Source organism: Triturus cristatus, chromosome 10, assembly GCF_964204655.1.
Source record: "Triturus cristatus chromosome 10, aTriCri1.1, whole genome shotgun sequence".
NCBI classification, from domain to species: Eukaryota; Metazoa; Chordata; class Amphibia; order Caudata; family Salamandridae; genus Triturus; species Triturus cristatus.
Genome location: NC_140593.1, coordinates 139,225,942 through 139,240,827, shown reverse-complemented (window position 1 = coordinate 139,240,827; position 14,886 = coordinate 139,225,942). Strand labels below are relative to the sequence as shown.

General features: G+C 52.2%; 1 protein-coding gene across 1 annotated transcript in view; it reads right to left on the bottom strand.

Moving 5' to 3' along the window:
* The window catches only part of LOC146789044 (collagen alpha-6(VI) chain-like), a 788,523-nt gene that overhangs the window by 240,571 nt on the left and 533,066 nt on the right, over window positions 1-14,886 (bottom strand). The window contains exon 11 of the mRNA XM_085631022.1: window positions 7,736-7,814. Coding sequence (XP_085487148.1) covers window positions 7,736-7,814 — 79 coding nt within the window. The remainder of the gene's footprint in view (window positions 1-7,735; window positions 7,815-14,886) is intronic.

Genomic DNA, 14,886 nt, shown 5'->3' with positions numbered 1-14,886 from the left:
CCGAGATCAAGGCTGGGGCGGTGCCGGGGGCTCCGCGCGCGGACACTGGCAGACCGCACACAAGATGGCGGACGGATTGGAGAGGAGAGGCGACGAGACTGGGGAGCCACGGCGTCCCAGGCAGCACGATTGACCCGGCTGGTGATCGCGACCGCCCGTGCGGGTGCCCAGCGACAGTGAGGCAAAAGCAGGATCCGGGGGGACGGCCTGGGGGCTCCGGCGGTGACGAGAGCGGAGCGGCGGGAGGGCGCTGATCCCCTCCCCCCCAGTGGCGGCGGACAGAGGATGCCGGGCTGGATTCTCGCCGGGGTGACGACAGCCTGATGGAGCGGCCCACACAGCAGGTGAGCCCCGATCGGGGCGCGAGTTACGTGGAGACTCCAGCGTTCTGTCAGGGGGTGATAGTTGGTGCAGCACCTGACGGGGGTGAGGGGAGCAGCCCGCTGTCCTCGGGAGCCCGGGACGAGGGGCCCCAGCCACAGCCTTAGCGGACGCCAGCGGCCAGGCGACGGGGGAAGTGCGGAGCCTCGGACAGGGTCACCAGCGGAGGAGAGAGGTGAGCCTCGACCGCGCACCATTGCTTGACTGGCCCAATCGTGCGCACCCCATAGACTCTGAGGGACTGCCAGGTCAGGAAGCGCGAGGAGTATGTGAGGCCTACGGCGCTGATACCACGGGGCCCGACGGGATGAGAGGGACCCGCCAGGGGCGTGCGGCGTTCCGAGAGAACCTCTGAGCCTCACGGAGACGGGCTCGGTTGCACTTTCTGGGGCCCAGAGGAAGCGGAATACTCACCTCCGCACGAAGTACGGGGCGGGCCCGCGGACGCTGCGAGGTCGCTGACCTCCCGTGTGCCAGCCCCGTCGACGAGCTGAAGACCAGGAGGGCTGCGGGCGGTGCGCTCTCCAACGAGACAGTGGGACACGGCCCGGTGGTGACAGCTCCCTGAAGTGCCACAACTGCGGGGAGATCGGGCCTACCAGACCAATCAAAGTGGGGGCACCAGTGAGCGGACGTATCCACCGACACCACAATGGGTCGTCAAAAAACGGCAGGGATGCCGCCAGTCTCTCACCAGTCCAGGACGACCGAGCCAACACCGACGAGACCCCCCACGGCACCGAGCCCGTCAAAGATGACCCCACGTCCAGAAAACTGGACCGGGTCCTGGCAGCCATAGAACAATCTTGAGTGGCAATGGAAGGAAGGTTCGGCGAGTTGTCATCAGACCTGGGCCTCCTCCTTCGACGACCACAGGAAATTGGCGGACAAAGTGGCGCAAAGCGCGCACTCTCTCCAAACACTGGAACCGCAGGTGCAAAAGCAGGGCAACACGCTCCAGGACCTACTCACTCGGATAAAGGTGCTGGAGGATAAGACGGACGACCTAGAAGGGCGCTCCAGACGGAGCAACATCCGGATCATGAATTTGCCGGAAGGAATCGAAGGACCCAACCCGGTCAAATACATCTCGGATTGGATCGCCACATTCACGCCAGCAGACGCTCTCACCGTGTTTTTCTCCATGGAGAGGGCCCACAGAGTGCCGGCCCGCAGACCGCAGCCGGGCATGCCCCCTCGCCCCTTCTTGCTCAAACTCCTCCATTATCAGGACCGAGACGCTATCCTACGGGCCGCCAGACAGCGGGGACGGCTGCAGCTAGAGGACAAGCAAGTTATGCTGTTTCCGGACTACTCCCGGGCGGTCCAGCAGCAGCGGGCCACCTTCCTGGCAGTGAAGCGTACCCTGCGCTTGAAAAACATACAATATGCGTTCCTCTTCCCGGTCCGCCTCAAGATCATCTATGGAGGCGAGACGCACTTCTTCACAGACCCGGGAGAAGCGGCGACATGGGCGGAACAGCTCACACAGCACCCCGGGGATGGCCCCGGCCCTCGCCCGAGAGCGACGCCTGGGCGCCCGGGCCGCCGGACCCGGAGGGCCTCCTCCACGCCGATTAGTGGGTGGACCGGAACTACCACCGCCAGCTCCCCGGACCTCGCACAGATTATAGCGGAGCGTCAGAAGGCTCGCCAGGCGGTGGCCACTCTGAGTCCCCAGGACAGAGGATCGGATTCGGAACGTGGCCCTCACATCTTTAGCTTGGACGACGAAAAGAGTGCCACGCCAGGATCGCGAGAGGGCTCGATGACACCCCCCGTGGTGACCCCCCAGACCGCGGACACACATGGAATAGAATAACCACTGAGCCCGACACCGGGCAGGACATTTATAGACATCAATGATATACGGGCAACCGCCAGAGCGGGAGTCGGCAGCCACCAGATCCACCACCCCCACGGTTACGAACAAAAGTTACACCATGGCAACCAGTTTGGGCACATCGCTTTGCACGATGCGCCCCCAGTATTGGGACTGTTTCCCACCGTTGTTGCAGTTCACCTCCCTACCCTATGTGTTCCCTCCCCGTCATTCCCAGAGCGGGCAAGGCAACCTTCACGGACGAAGCAGTACACAGACGGACGGTGGGTGGTGGGCGAGGGGTCGGACGCGACGGCTGAGGGGTCCACAATACAACAAGGACGTATACACGTGACCTCCCACAACATGTCCCACAACTCTCCTAACACAGACATAAAATTCCTGACACTTAATGTTCGGGGAATGCATACCGCCCGCAAGCGATATTCCGTTTATGCCTACATCAAGAGACAAAAGGCCCAGGTAGCGCTCTTACAAGAAACGCATCTGACGGCGGGGGAGGCAGACCGACTACAGAGAAAATGGCGAGGCATAATATGTGCCACGACCTACTCTGCATTTGCTAGGGGTGCACTAGTTTGGATCAGACCGGGGGTGCCGTTTAAGGAGCAAAGCAGACTCGTGGACAGAGAGGGCCGCTATGCAATACTGACGGGACTGTTAGAGGGCCAACCACTACTGATAGGGAGTATATACGCCCCCAACACAGAACAGGAGGGCTACTGGGGCAAACTTACACGCACGTTGGCCCATCACACATCGGTCCCATGGCTCCTGGGAGGGTATTACAATTGCACCCTAGATCCACACCTGGACCGCTCGCACCCCCCGCCAGCCCACTCATCAGCATACAAGCAGGCCACAGACCTCCGCAGCTGGGCAGACAGATGGGGACTAGCAGACATTTGGAGAACTCACCATCCCACCACGAAGCTTTACTCCTTTCATTTGATCCCACACGATCTGAGGGTCCGGCTAGACAGATTCCTATGCTCCACGTCGCTCTTACCCTCAGTACAAGAGTCGGACTACCTAGGCAGAGTAGTGTTGGATCACGATGCACACACGGCGGTCCTCCGATGGAAACCTCCTCACCCCCCGATCCCAACATGGAGGATGCCCCGGGAATGCCTCACAGACCCGGTATTCCGCCAAAACCTTGAGGAATTTATGCAGGGCCAATTTCGGCAAAATGATAACACGGCGTCCACGCGTTCATTTGAATGGGATGCATTCAAGGTAAGCGCCAGAGGCCACTGCATTCAACAAGTAGTTGGGGTCAGGAGAGTGCTAGACAGGGCATTGCGGGGGGCGGAGACCCAGCTCGCGGAACTCTCGAAAAGGGTGGATCGGGGAGACGCCACCGAGGCGCAACTATCAGCGGCCAAATCCTCCCATGCAACAGCGCTGCGAGATCTGCGCAAATATAACTTTCGGGCATACGCAACACGGACACACAAAGAGGGGAATAGGGCGGCATCCCTCCTGGCTTGGCTAGCCAAGCAAGACACAGCGCCACGCCCAATCACAGAGCTCCGGACCCCGGACGGGCAGCTCAAATGTTCGCAGACGGATATCCTGCACATCTTCCACGCGTACAATGCGGCCCTGTACCGATCCCCACGGGTCAGACCCTCGGGAGACCTTACCGGTTTCCTAGGCGGATCGCCCCTGCCCACGATTCCCCCCACGATCGGTAAGGAACTAGACAAGAAACTCAAACCGGTCGATGTGAAGCAAGCAATTAAAGCCCTAGCACACGGGAAAGCGCCAGGCACAGACGGATTCCCGATTGAGTACTATAACACATTCGCGACACTGTTGGCGCCGCGGCTGGTCTCCATATACGAAGAGGCGGTAGCCCGCAAAATGCTCCCAGACTCGATGCGGGCGTCGATATTGGTGACCTTCTTGAAGCCATACAGAGATCCCGTGCTCCCGGCGTCCTACTGGCCGATAACGCTTCTGAACACGGACTGCAAGATCCTAGGGAAAATCTTAGCGGAACGCTACAGCCAAATCCTTCCCACACTGGTGCATACGGATCAATGTGGATTCGTTCCACGGCGTAACACCTCACATAATTTGCGCCGCCTTTTCCACATTCAGGATCAGACGAAAGAACGATTTCCCCAGGCGGCGTGTCTCGTCCTGGACCTGGAGAAGGCGTTTGATACCCTGCTGTGGCCTTACCTATTCGAGGTCCTGCGACACGTAGGTGTTGGGCCCACGCTGCTGGCCTATACCCAGCTGCTATACGGAGGCCTCACCTCCAGAGTGAGACTCGGCAAACTTATATCGGCACCATTCCCAGTGACCCGCGGGACCAGGCAGGGATGCCCCCTCTCTCCTCTCCTCTTTGCCCTGGCGATGGAACCCCTGGCCATAAGACTGCGACGGGAGGGGGAGGCATGGGGGATACCCATAGCAGACGTCACCCACTGTGTGTCATTATATGCGGACGATCTCCTGATATATGTCCGTGATATCTCGGCTGACCTCACGCCAATCTGGACGACGCTGTGAGAGTACGAGGGAATCTCGGGACTCCGGGTCAACTGGGAGAAATCGTCCATTTTCCCTTTGGGCACCCACGCGGAACCCCTAGAGATAACGTTGGGCGATCAGGCGCTGAGATGGGATGGGACAGCCCCCAGATATTTGGGGGTGCACCTATATCATTCCCCCAGAGACCTCTTTGAGGGGAACCATCGAAGGGCACTGACGAGCCTGCGTTCGGCGGTAGGGTTTTGGAAGACATTGCCACTAGCACCCATGCTCTTGCAAAAATGATCATGGTCCCAAGGATGCTTTACTACTTTGCGAACCTCCCTATCATCCCGCCGCGCTCCTTCTTTCGGGAACTAGACGCGCTGCAGACAGCTCTGATATGGGGGGGCGGCCGACACCGAGTAGCGCTGCGCACACTGTACCTCTCCACGACAGCCGGAGGCCTGGGAGCACCATCCTTTGAATCGTACTTTCTTGCGGCACAGCTCCAGTGGCTGTCCCACTGGACGGCAGAGCGACACATAGGGGAGACGATCACGGAGGGAGGCAAACTGCCTTTGCCTGTGATCTGCCGACTGCTCATGCCGGGCTCCAAACCGACACGCACGCACCCGCTCCAGGTCGCTATAGCCCGCAGATGCATGATGAGGATCCACCGCATGTCGAAGGGCCAGCCACTATATTCCCCTCTACAACCCCTTGTGGGCTTCCCCCGACAGAGCGGGTACTACACCACGAGGGCCCTCCAGGTGTAGACGGATCATGGGGTCACAGAGATGGAGGCTTTGTTCCAAGAGGGACAACTGAGGACATACGCACAACTGGTGGAGTGGCATGACCTCCCCCAAGGGCAATTTTTGAAACACAGGCAGCTGCTGGAGAGTAGTGGCCGTTTCTGGCACACACGCGATGGGGAACCCCCGACACATCCGGTGTTACACACAGTGCTGCGTATGGGAGCAGGCAGCCACCTCATCACCTGGCTTTATAAAGCGATCCGGGAGCTCACAGACGTCTCCCTGGACAACCTTCGGGAAACATGGGACGACGACGAAGGCAGAGTATTCCATGATGCGGAGTGGCGTAAAGCCCTGGAATCCCCAAAAAAGGTGTCCAGGAACGCGCGATTCAAAAATATTCAATTTAATATCCTAAACCGGGCATACCTCACCACGGACAAACTCCACCGGTTTTACCCCGATACACGATTTGAATGTCCCCGCTGCCACCAGGTAGACGCCGATTTCAAACATATGTTTTGGGCCTGCCCATCCATACAACGTTTCTGGGGAGGAGAACACCAAGCCATTCGAGCAACAACCGAACTCCCGTCCGCCCCCACCTGGGAGGAATGTGTGCTGGGGATAGCCCCGAGGAGGAAATCCGCGAAGGTGCAGTGGAAGTTCATTTCCTTGGCCCTTCTCCTCGCGAAGAGAAACATCGCGATGCACTGGAGGGCCCCAGAGGGGCCGTCCGGTCCGGCATGGGTGGGCGCGGTGCTCAAGTGGGGGGCAGCAGAGGAGGAGCTGCTGCGAGAAGAGGAGGCGAAGGGCGCCCGCAAACGCCCGATATCTATGGAGTGGGCGCAGCTCCTCATCCTTTTTAAGCAAGCAAGCGCGACGGGGGAGGCCCCAGACATGACACAATCCACCCCCCATGCCCCAGAGGCCTCCCCCGACCGCCCCGGATCGGCAGAGGACACGAGCAGCCCATAAGGTAGGTAACATACCTAGACGTGAGGGCAAGTACGAACCCAGTCCCCTGCTTCGCGATGAGGGGTGGGCCCGCCCCCCCCCCCTCCCCCTGGGGAGCCCCGGAGCGCACCACATACACTTACCACCAGTCCATACATAATCTGCCACGGGAGCTTCACGTCCGCCGATCCCGCACCCTCTCCCCCCCCATACTTCACTCACTGCCTCCTTCCCCCCCTACTTTACCTAGTTTCGGGCCCCCCCCCTACCCCAGGGCCCCACCCAAGCCGCCCCGTAGGCGGCAATAGCCCCAGTTGGCGGTTTCCACACCGTTGTTCTAGTTACACGACATGATAGGGAATCTGGGAAAGAAGGGAACGCTGCATAGACCAAGTTGGGGAGGTAAAGTTGACCCCGATCGAGACGGAAGGTGTAGGCACGATCAGGATGATTTGCTTGGGGGCCGGATAGAACCGACCTATGGGAAGACAAGTCTCTCGGGCCATCACAGGAGATCTCAGCAGCTAATGGACTACAGTATACACGCACTATAGCTTTCTTAAAGGTCCATGACGTTATGGCACAACGATTCACGCTTATAAATGTGAATGTTTCTTGTGATGCAATACATGCAAAACCCTAATAAAAACATGTCAATTAAAAAAAAAAATGAGGTGGACAGACCAAGAGTTTTGCAGGCAGGGTACTATGTCACATTTGTGATGGAGTACTCAATCTGCCAAACTCTAAATGAGGTCTTAAGCCTGGGAGGCTGACTGTCCAATTACACACAGATTTAGAATAGGTTTATGTACAAAAAGAACCATCATTCTGTGGAAAGACTTTGCTACCCATGTGATCCCTGTAGCATCTTTCAATGTTTTCAAATCCAAGAGGTACAACATCTTTGAGTCAAAAAGGCCATGGTCAACAGCACGTCTCCTATAAGTATTTAGAAAGCCTAAAAAGAATTGGTCAGATGATGCACAGTAAGAGAAAGAAATAACTATGACTTTCTGTTTTTAATAAAATTGGACACATTTTTTTGGGGTGCAAAATCAGAGGAAACAATTGTTGCTCTATGCATGTCTTTTGCTTAAGTACAGATGGGATCTGAGCTAAAGAGGCTGTTCCTAGGATGTCTTGAGTTCAGGGCAGAAGAAAGATTATAGAGGTGCATGGAGACTGGCACACTTAATGTCAGTAGATCTTGTCTACTCTTCACAAGAGTCACACCACAGCGCTGGAGTCACACCACAGCACTAGAGTCGCGCAACAGCACAAGAGTCGTGCAACAGCACTGTACCTTCCTTCCTGAGTTGTTCCGATACTTTTTCAAGCTCTTCCACACCCTCGTCCAGTCCATCAGAGAAGATCACTATCACCTGTTGGAGACAGAGGGCATGTTTGTACATTCACAGATTTAAGGAAATTTGCTGGAACTAAGTCAAAGTAAAATAAAGAAACCCTGAAAGTAAAAACATCAAACACCAAAACAGTGCCTTTCTTCAATTGTCAATGCTTGTTTCTCTTCTGCAAACACAAGGGACACTGTTTTCCCTGCCCAGACTACAGGGAGGGGAAACTGCGAATTAGTGCCAGTGCTTCTTCTTACACAATCCTTTTTCAAATGTTTGCCTTACAGTTCTGAATCTCTGATCTCACATTAACCCCTTCAGTGCCCGCCCCTTTCCCCGCCCAGTGCCGGCCGTTGCATTAGCGGGCGGGGTCTATGACGAGCTGGACTCGTCATGGGCACAGCGCCACCGCGGCCCATGACGAGTCCAGCTCGTCATGGGCACTGAAGGGGTTAAGGCAAAGATACCTTTTGTAAATATAGGAGCTTTGAAAAGTTCAAACCATACCTCTCAGCCTTTCAAAGCAGCTTAGGAGGTGAGAGGCAGGCCACCAGATATTTGACCACTAACTGCATCACAGGAAGTGACATTATGTGACATCATTAGACTTAGTGACATCACATTTCTCTATGCCTAAATATGTTAATGATGAATATATTATATCATCTCTATAATGTTCAGCATCAGCGCAATTCAGACATGTGCCTACTGTGAACGGTATTTACGCAGTGTGAATGATAAACCTAGTAAATCCAACCCTCCTCACTAAATAATGAAAACAGGCTTAGGTTAAAATCTCAGATGGAACATACATGATAGAATAAAGATGTGGCCTATGGGAATGAGCTGCCAGCTTTGGTGTCCACTGACCTGGGTCTGAATCCTAGCTGAATCACTGGAGAAGAATTACTGCCTGTTTATAGATATGTTGGATCTCTGTGATAGCATTGTATTGTATTTTAACGTAGCAGGCCATATTACAGAAAGTGCCCTGGGTGCGCAATGGGTGTTTGCGCCCACTTTGTGCACCCCCGGGGCATTTGGTATTACAGAAGGGGCCGCAGACATTTGTGTGGCTTCTTCTGTAAGACCGATAGCGCTGGTGCACTTAAAGCTCCAGTGCTATCTTTGGGGGGCGTTCCCTCATTTGCATGGGAGCGTGCCCCATGCCGTATTACAGGCGCAGTCGCAGAGGCAAAGACAATCTCAGGAGGGGCACTGACAGTGCACCACCTAAAAGATGGCACACTCTCAGTGTGCCCCCTGATGGCAGCCCTCTGAAGGGGGAATATGGGACCGCATGGACCCCCCAGACATCCCATTGCAGGAGGGTACAAGGGGATCTCTAATCCCCCTTCAAAGTGCAGGCGGGTTGCCGCCAGCATAGTGAAGCACCCCCTGGGGGCAGTGCATTCTATGTAATAGGGTGCACTTTCTCTGTGTGCACCCGGCGCACCTGTTTTAAGGTTTGCCAGGCGCAAACAGGGAAAGGGCACCTTCATACATAATATGGCCCATGGTCTTTAAATTAAATCACTATTACCTTCATTAAGTTTTAAGTGACCGAAATATTTTAATTAATCAAACAATAAATGAATACCTTACACTCCCGGTTTAGGTACATTGTGAGATTCTGGGTGACTCCTTTAATCTCTGTGTGTCTTAATGTGTTAATGGTATCTTAAACCCCTCCTAAACTTTTGTGAATATCTCATTTTCATCAGTTGCAATTAACACAACTTCAAACCCACAAGCAGGTGCACTTCATGGCAGCATAAACACAGCTAGTCAGTGCTTAATTTGGGCCGGTGGTTTCTGATGCTCAGCAGCAGCACTTAATCATCACACTGGCACTTTTTGAAGAGCACCAGTTGAGGACATATTCATTTATGGTAGGCATGGGGAGATTAAGTGATTTGCCCAGAATCACAGGATGTTGAGCCGACGCCGAGTCTCAAACCTGGTTCCCCAGCTCTGGCCATTACGCTACATCCTCTTCCCACTTTCATGGTTAGTAGTTGGTTCGGTTCTAGGCGGGGCTAACAGGAGAAATGGGCTGGTGCAAGCTGCCTCCTGACGAGAGCCCTGGCACTTATTTTATTTTTACAAATTAACCACTGCAGCTGTGTTCTTGCCATAGAAAATGGATTAACTGCTCTCTTCGATATATCATTACCATTCAGTGCTATAGTATTGCCACAGACTTGCACTTGCGGCAAGCGTGGTGTTTCCCTCTGTTAGAGGCACGTGGAACCTGTGCAGCAGGCGCTTGGGCACCAGTGCTTCTTGCCTGGAAGGAGTCAGCTCTGGTTCTTCCAGTTCTGACTGATTGACTGTCAATGATTATACAGCTCACACTACCACATGGGTGCATTTACGAGGTCTGCATGGCCTGAGGTGGTATAAGCGGGGTTTTGTTAGACAGAGTTAAATCTAACATTTGAGTTTTTGATAATTGCTTTCTTTGATTCCAAACACCTTTTCTCATTTCTTTGTGGTTTATTCAGATCCGTTTCTGAAGAATTTGAACGGACATTACAGCAGGTTGGCGCCTCTGCTTCGGCTTTGATCACGAATTGGTCTCAAACTCTGTGGAGAGATTCTGAGGCCGGACTTAACTATTACAGAGGGTTAAAAACAATTACAAGGTTCAGTCCCCAAAATCAAGAATAACCATGCAGGCCTGGAATTCCCAGGGTGATAAACACCTGCTGTCCCTGGTTTTGGGGACTATTCCACTTACATTTACTAACTGCTCTGATCAGTGGAAATGTGAGCAGAAAGGGACAGTGGGTTTCTTTGGGGTGGGGGCTCATGCAAGGGTGTGGAGGCAAGTGAAGGGGCTTCTGGGGGAGGGATAGATGCTCCTCTTGTACTGGGCCTAGTCCCTCTACGTTCCCTGGAACCCCCAATGTTTTTATTGGATACATTTATACCACTAGTAAAACTGACCTTAATATTCTTGCACACAGTAATTTTATGTGCAGGAAGAATGGACCATGTGGTAATCAGGAGGGCAGTGCTTAATTTTAGCCGGTAGTTTCTGGTGTCGGCACCGGCGCTTTAATGTCATCAACCAACTCGTAAGACAGCAAGCAATTTACAAAAAGAGGCCTAGCCTCTAGATACCGCACCTATCAAGATGTAGGGTATATTACAAATGCGTGGGGCTCAGATCAAGGGAAGATAGCCTCCTGGGTCCCCATAAGTGGATATCATCCACACACTTGTACACCAAATAAATCAGCACCCACTATTTATTGTTTTACCAAATATTGTCTTTTCTGGTCAAAACAAAATTAATCAATTGTAACTTTGAAATTTGAAGTAATTTACATCCACATTTCACAAATTCATTCAAAGTTGTTCAGCCTTGTTGTGTGTTGAAATATTCTTTATTGACAATATGCAAGATATTCACACCCACGTAGCCAATGCGTTTCATCCCTTCTCTCGAGACTTTAACAATTAAATATACATTACAATGACTAATACCTGCCACCCAAAGCTATAAGAATTGCTTGAGCGTTATTTATTAGTCATTTTAATGTATATTTAAAAAAAAATGCTGTTTTGCAGTGTTGATGATACAGCCCCTAGTGTCTGTAATTCTGTTACAACTGAACCCTGCACCACGGCTAATGCCCTCTAGGTTTGGATGTTCTTGGTGCAAATGGGCTTGTTTTACCTGCTCATTAGAACTAGGTTTGTGCAGTATGAAACACTTAAAAATGCAGTGTTCTGAGTAAGCCTGGGGTGTATTGTGAGCGGACTTCTGTGCAAGTCTGTTTTATCAAAAATAGAGTATGGTGTGAGTCTGGGCATCAACAGAGTGTTGGACAGAATGCAGAACAATGTCATACATTCACCCTAATACAGAGATCTGGGCCTAAACCCATCGTTTTTTTGCTCCCCATGCCATTCCAGTTTGAACCCAGCCATATGCAAATCAGTCTTGACCCTGAACCCAATGGGAGCAGTCCAGCGAGAACTGCCAGGTATGCCCAGACGTGGGTCCCGGGCTCACTCTGCCACTGGAATCAATCTATCTTGGCTAAAACCGGTCCCAGGATGCTTGTTTCCGGTCTAAGGAGGACCTGACTTGGCAGTTCAGGCTGGACTGTTCCCATGAGGCATTGAGTCAAGACTGATTTGCATATGGTCAGGTCTAAACTGGGGTGGCATGGTGAGCAAAATAATGATGGATTTTACCCAGATCTCTTGACTGGGGGTGAATGTTTTGATTTGTTCTGCATTTCATCCGTCAATCGTGTGCCTTTTGAGCTCTTAGTAATAAGAGAGCTCTAAGTACGTCTTGATATTGGCAAAAACAGGGTTATTAGTGCCTACTGGATATTGTCTGGATTTGCATACATTGTGGATTTTAGAGTAGAGCTGCTAGTATGTATTGATAGTGTCAAGAGCGGATCTATGAGTGCATCTGCGTATTAATAGGATTAAAGCAACTGCTGAATTTTATAGAAGGATCATGCTATTCAGACAGAGACTGACCATTTTATGTGACCCTAATTTGATGAAATGAACAGGCCCAAAAATAAATAAATGAATAACTAAATAAATAACCTCAGGAATACGATAATCTTTAATGCTAGTCTAAATGCTTTAATATTTTTTAAAAAAGAAGGAAATGTTGAGATTAACGTGATACACAGTGTCACAACACTCTCAGCATTCAGTTCCACACGAATCTTTGATCAATGCATGGACAAAATATTTTGAGGAACATTATTTGATGGTATAATACTCCACAAGACACCGTTGCACAGCACAGTAGTGGTTAGTTATACTATGCGTGCAGTTTTTCTTATAGCAGTATCTATCACAGTACAGTAGTTTTAACCATAACAAATTTTACACAATGGACTTTAATATGATGGATTTTGCACTATTGTGTGCATTACCGATGGAACTAAGGGGCATACTCTCAAGGACTCATCGCCGATTCAGCTGCACTTTTCCGCCACGAAAGTGGCGACAGATTTATCGTCCTATTCACAAGCCTGCGCTAACAGCCGACATCGGCAGTTTACCTGCGATAGCTGCTGCTAAAAACATCGCCAATGCTGACAGCAACAACTAACGCTAATTATATGCAGAGTAGGCGTTCCCGTGCAAAAACTCACGATAAAACCACTTTGCGATATTGTCAACGACCAGCCAGATCGGGGATGCTGTCCAAAAACAGCCGATAAGGCATGTTAGCAGCCGGGACCTAAGACCTGCTTTTTTCTGGTCTTAAGTAGGACGAAAACCTGCAGTATAAAGGGAGCCCAGCCCAGAGCCACATCTGAAGACCAACAGATGCCATGTAGCTACTAATCATGCAGCTTGGAGACCCAAGAGGGCCGCAACACCCACTGCCACCACCCCTAGGACCACCCACACCCCCAGGACCACCCCCCCCCCCGGACTACTACCGAGGCAGCACCGAACAAGACAGTGGACCTTCTGAAAACGCACCAGCCTCAAAGACTCAACGCCAGAGGATGTCATTGCCCACTACAGGCTCTAACAACAACCATCCTCCGCATCCTAACCCACATTGCCCACAGGCTGACGGTACCAACACAGCGGACAACCAACATCCCTCTGCAGACAAAGCTGCCGGCTATGCTGCACTTGTTGGCCTCTGGTACCTTGCAACCAACAACTGCCAGAGTCGGAGGAGTCTCACAGCCAGCCCTATCAAAGTTCCTCACACCTGTCTTGGATGCCATCATCAGCTTGATACCTCAGCACCTTCACTTCCCCCACACTGCACAGGAACAGCTGGAGACCAAGCAAGGCTTCTATGCCATAGCTGGCTTCCCGCATGTGTTGGGGGCAATTGACTGCACACATGTCCTACTTGTGCCCCCTGCCAACACTGCACACAATTACCGCAACAGAAAGCACACGCATTCTATCAATGTGCAGGCAATAGTGGACCATCGGGGACTGTTCACCAATGTTGTCGCCAACTTCCCAGGCAGTGTGCATGATTCCTACATCTTCCGACAGTCCATCATCAACCAGCGCTTTCAGGATGGCACCTATGGAAACGCACTGCTCGTTGGTAAGTACCAACGGAACACACCACACACCACACACCTCAACTCCACAATCATACAACTCACAACTGTGGGAATGCACACGTAACAAAATCACATAAACATGCCAACCAACATGCCCACATACCAGACACGACAACACAAGTAACAGTGGTAACAGGGGCCAGACATGTAGACAAACCATCTACAAAGGCATAGCCCCTCTACCACCCAATTTCAGAATGTGGGGAGAGGTGGCAACCAAGAATGTGCAAAGGAGTCAAGTGATCCATGAATGAGAATGTACACAATGCCAAGTGTGGCGGTGATGTGCTGGACAGCCTTGAGAATGCAGAGCACAGATATGTCCATGTTGACATATACTGCTGGTGTTTGTAGTGTTGTGGACAGCGGACGCAACCATGTTACCCCAGGCAGTGGGGAAGACCTTGGACATGTAGCTATGTCCCCCACCCTGTAAGCGTAAGCGTAGTGGGTTGGGCCGGCGTACGCCAGTCCAGCATAGGAGTGTGCATAAATAGGCCGGGGCTCTGGGCGTGGCTCACTCCCGGGGTGGCCACCAAAATAACTACTGCGTGTGTCTCAGTGTCCGCTATATCCTGACCACAGGCCTACACACATGTGGCCGCCCACCTTCAACGGGCAACATTACAGTGTTGTTGTCAGGCTTGTGGATATGACAGACAGGCATGACAATGGTGTGCCATAGGAGTACAAGTGATGCAACCGCGCAGCGCACACAAGTAAATAGGCTCGGGTGGAGGGAGGAGCAACTGTGAGGCTACGTAATACACATTGATCCCGCATATTTGCCAGAAGCAATACATGGCAAACATAAATCCAAAAGTCGCAGAAATCACACACCACAAAACTTGTAAGTCTGCCAACACAGCATGCAGAACCACCAATTTACACTAATCTCACTTACCTCTCACAGGTGATCAAGGATATGCACTCTGCCTGTGGATGATAACACCCCTCTGAGCCCCAAACACCCTGGCCCAGAGGCACTACAATGTGGCCCACAT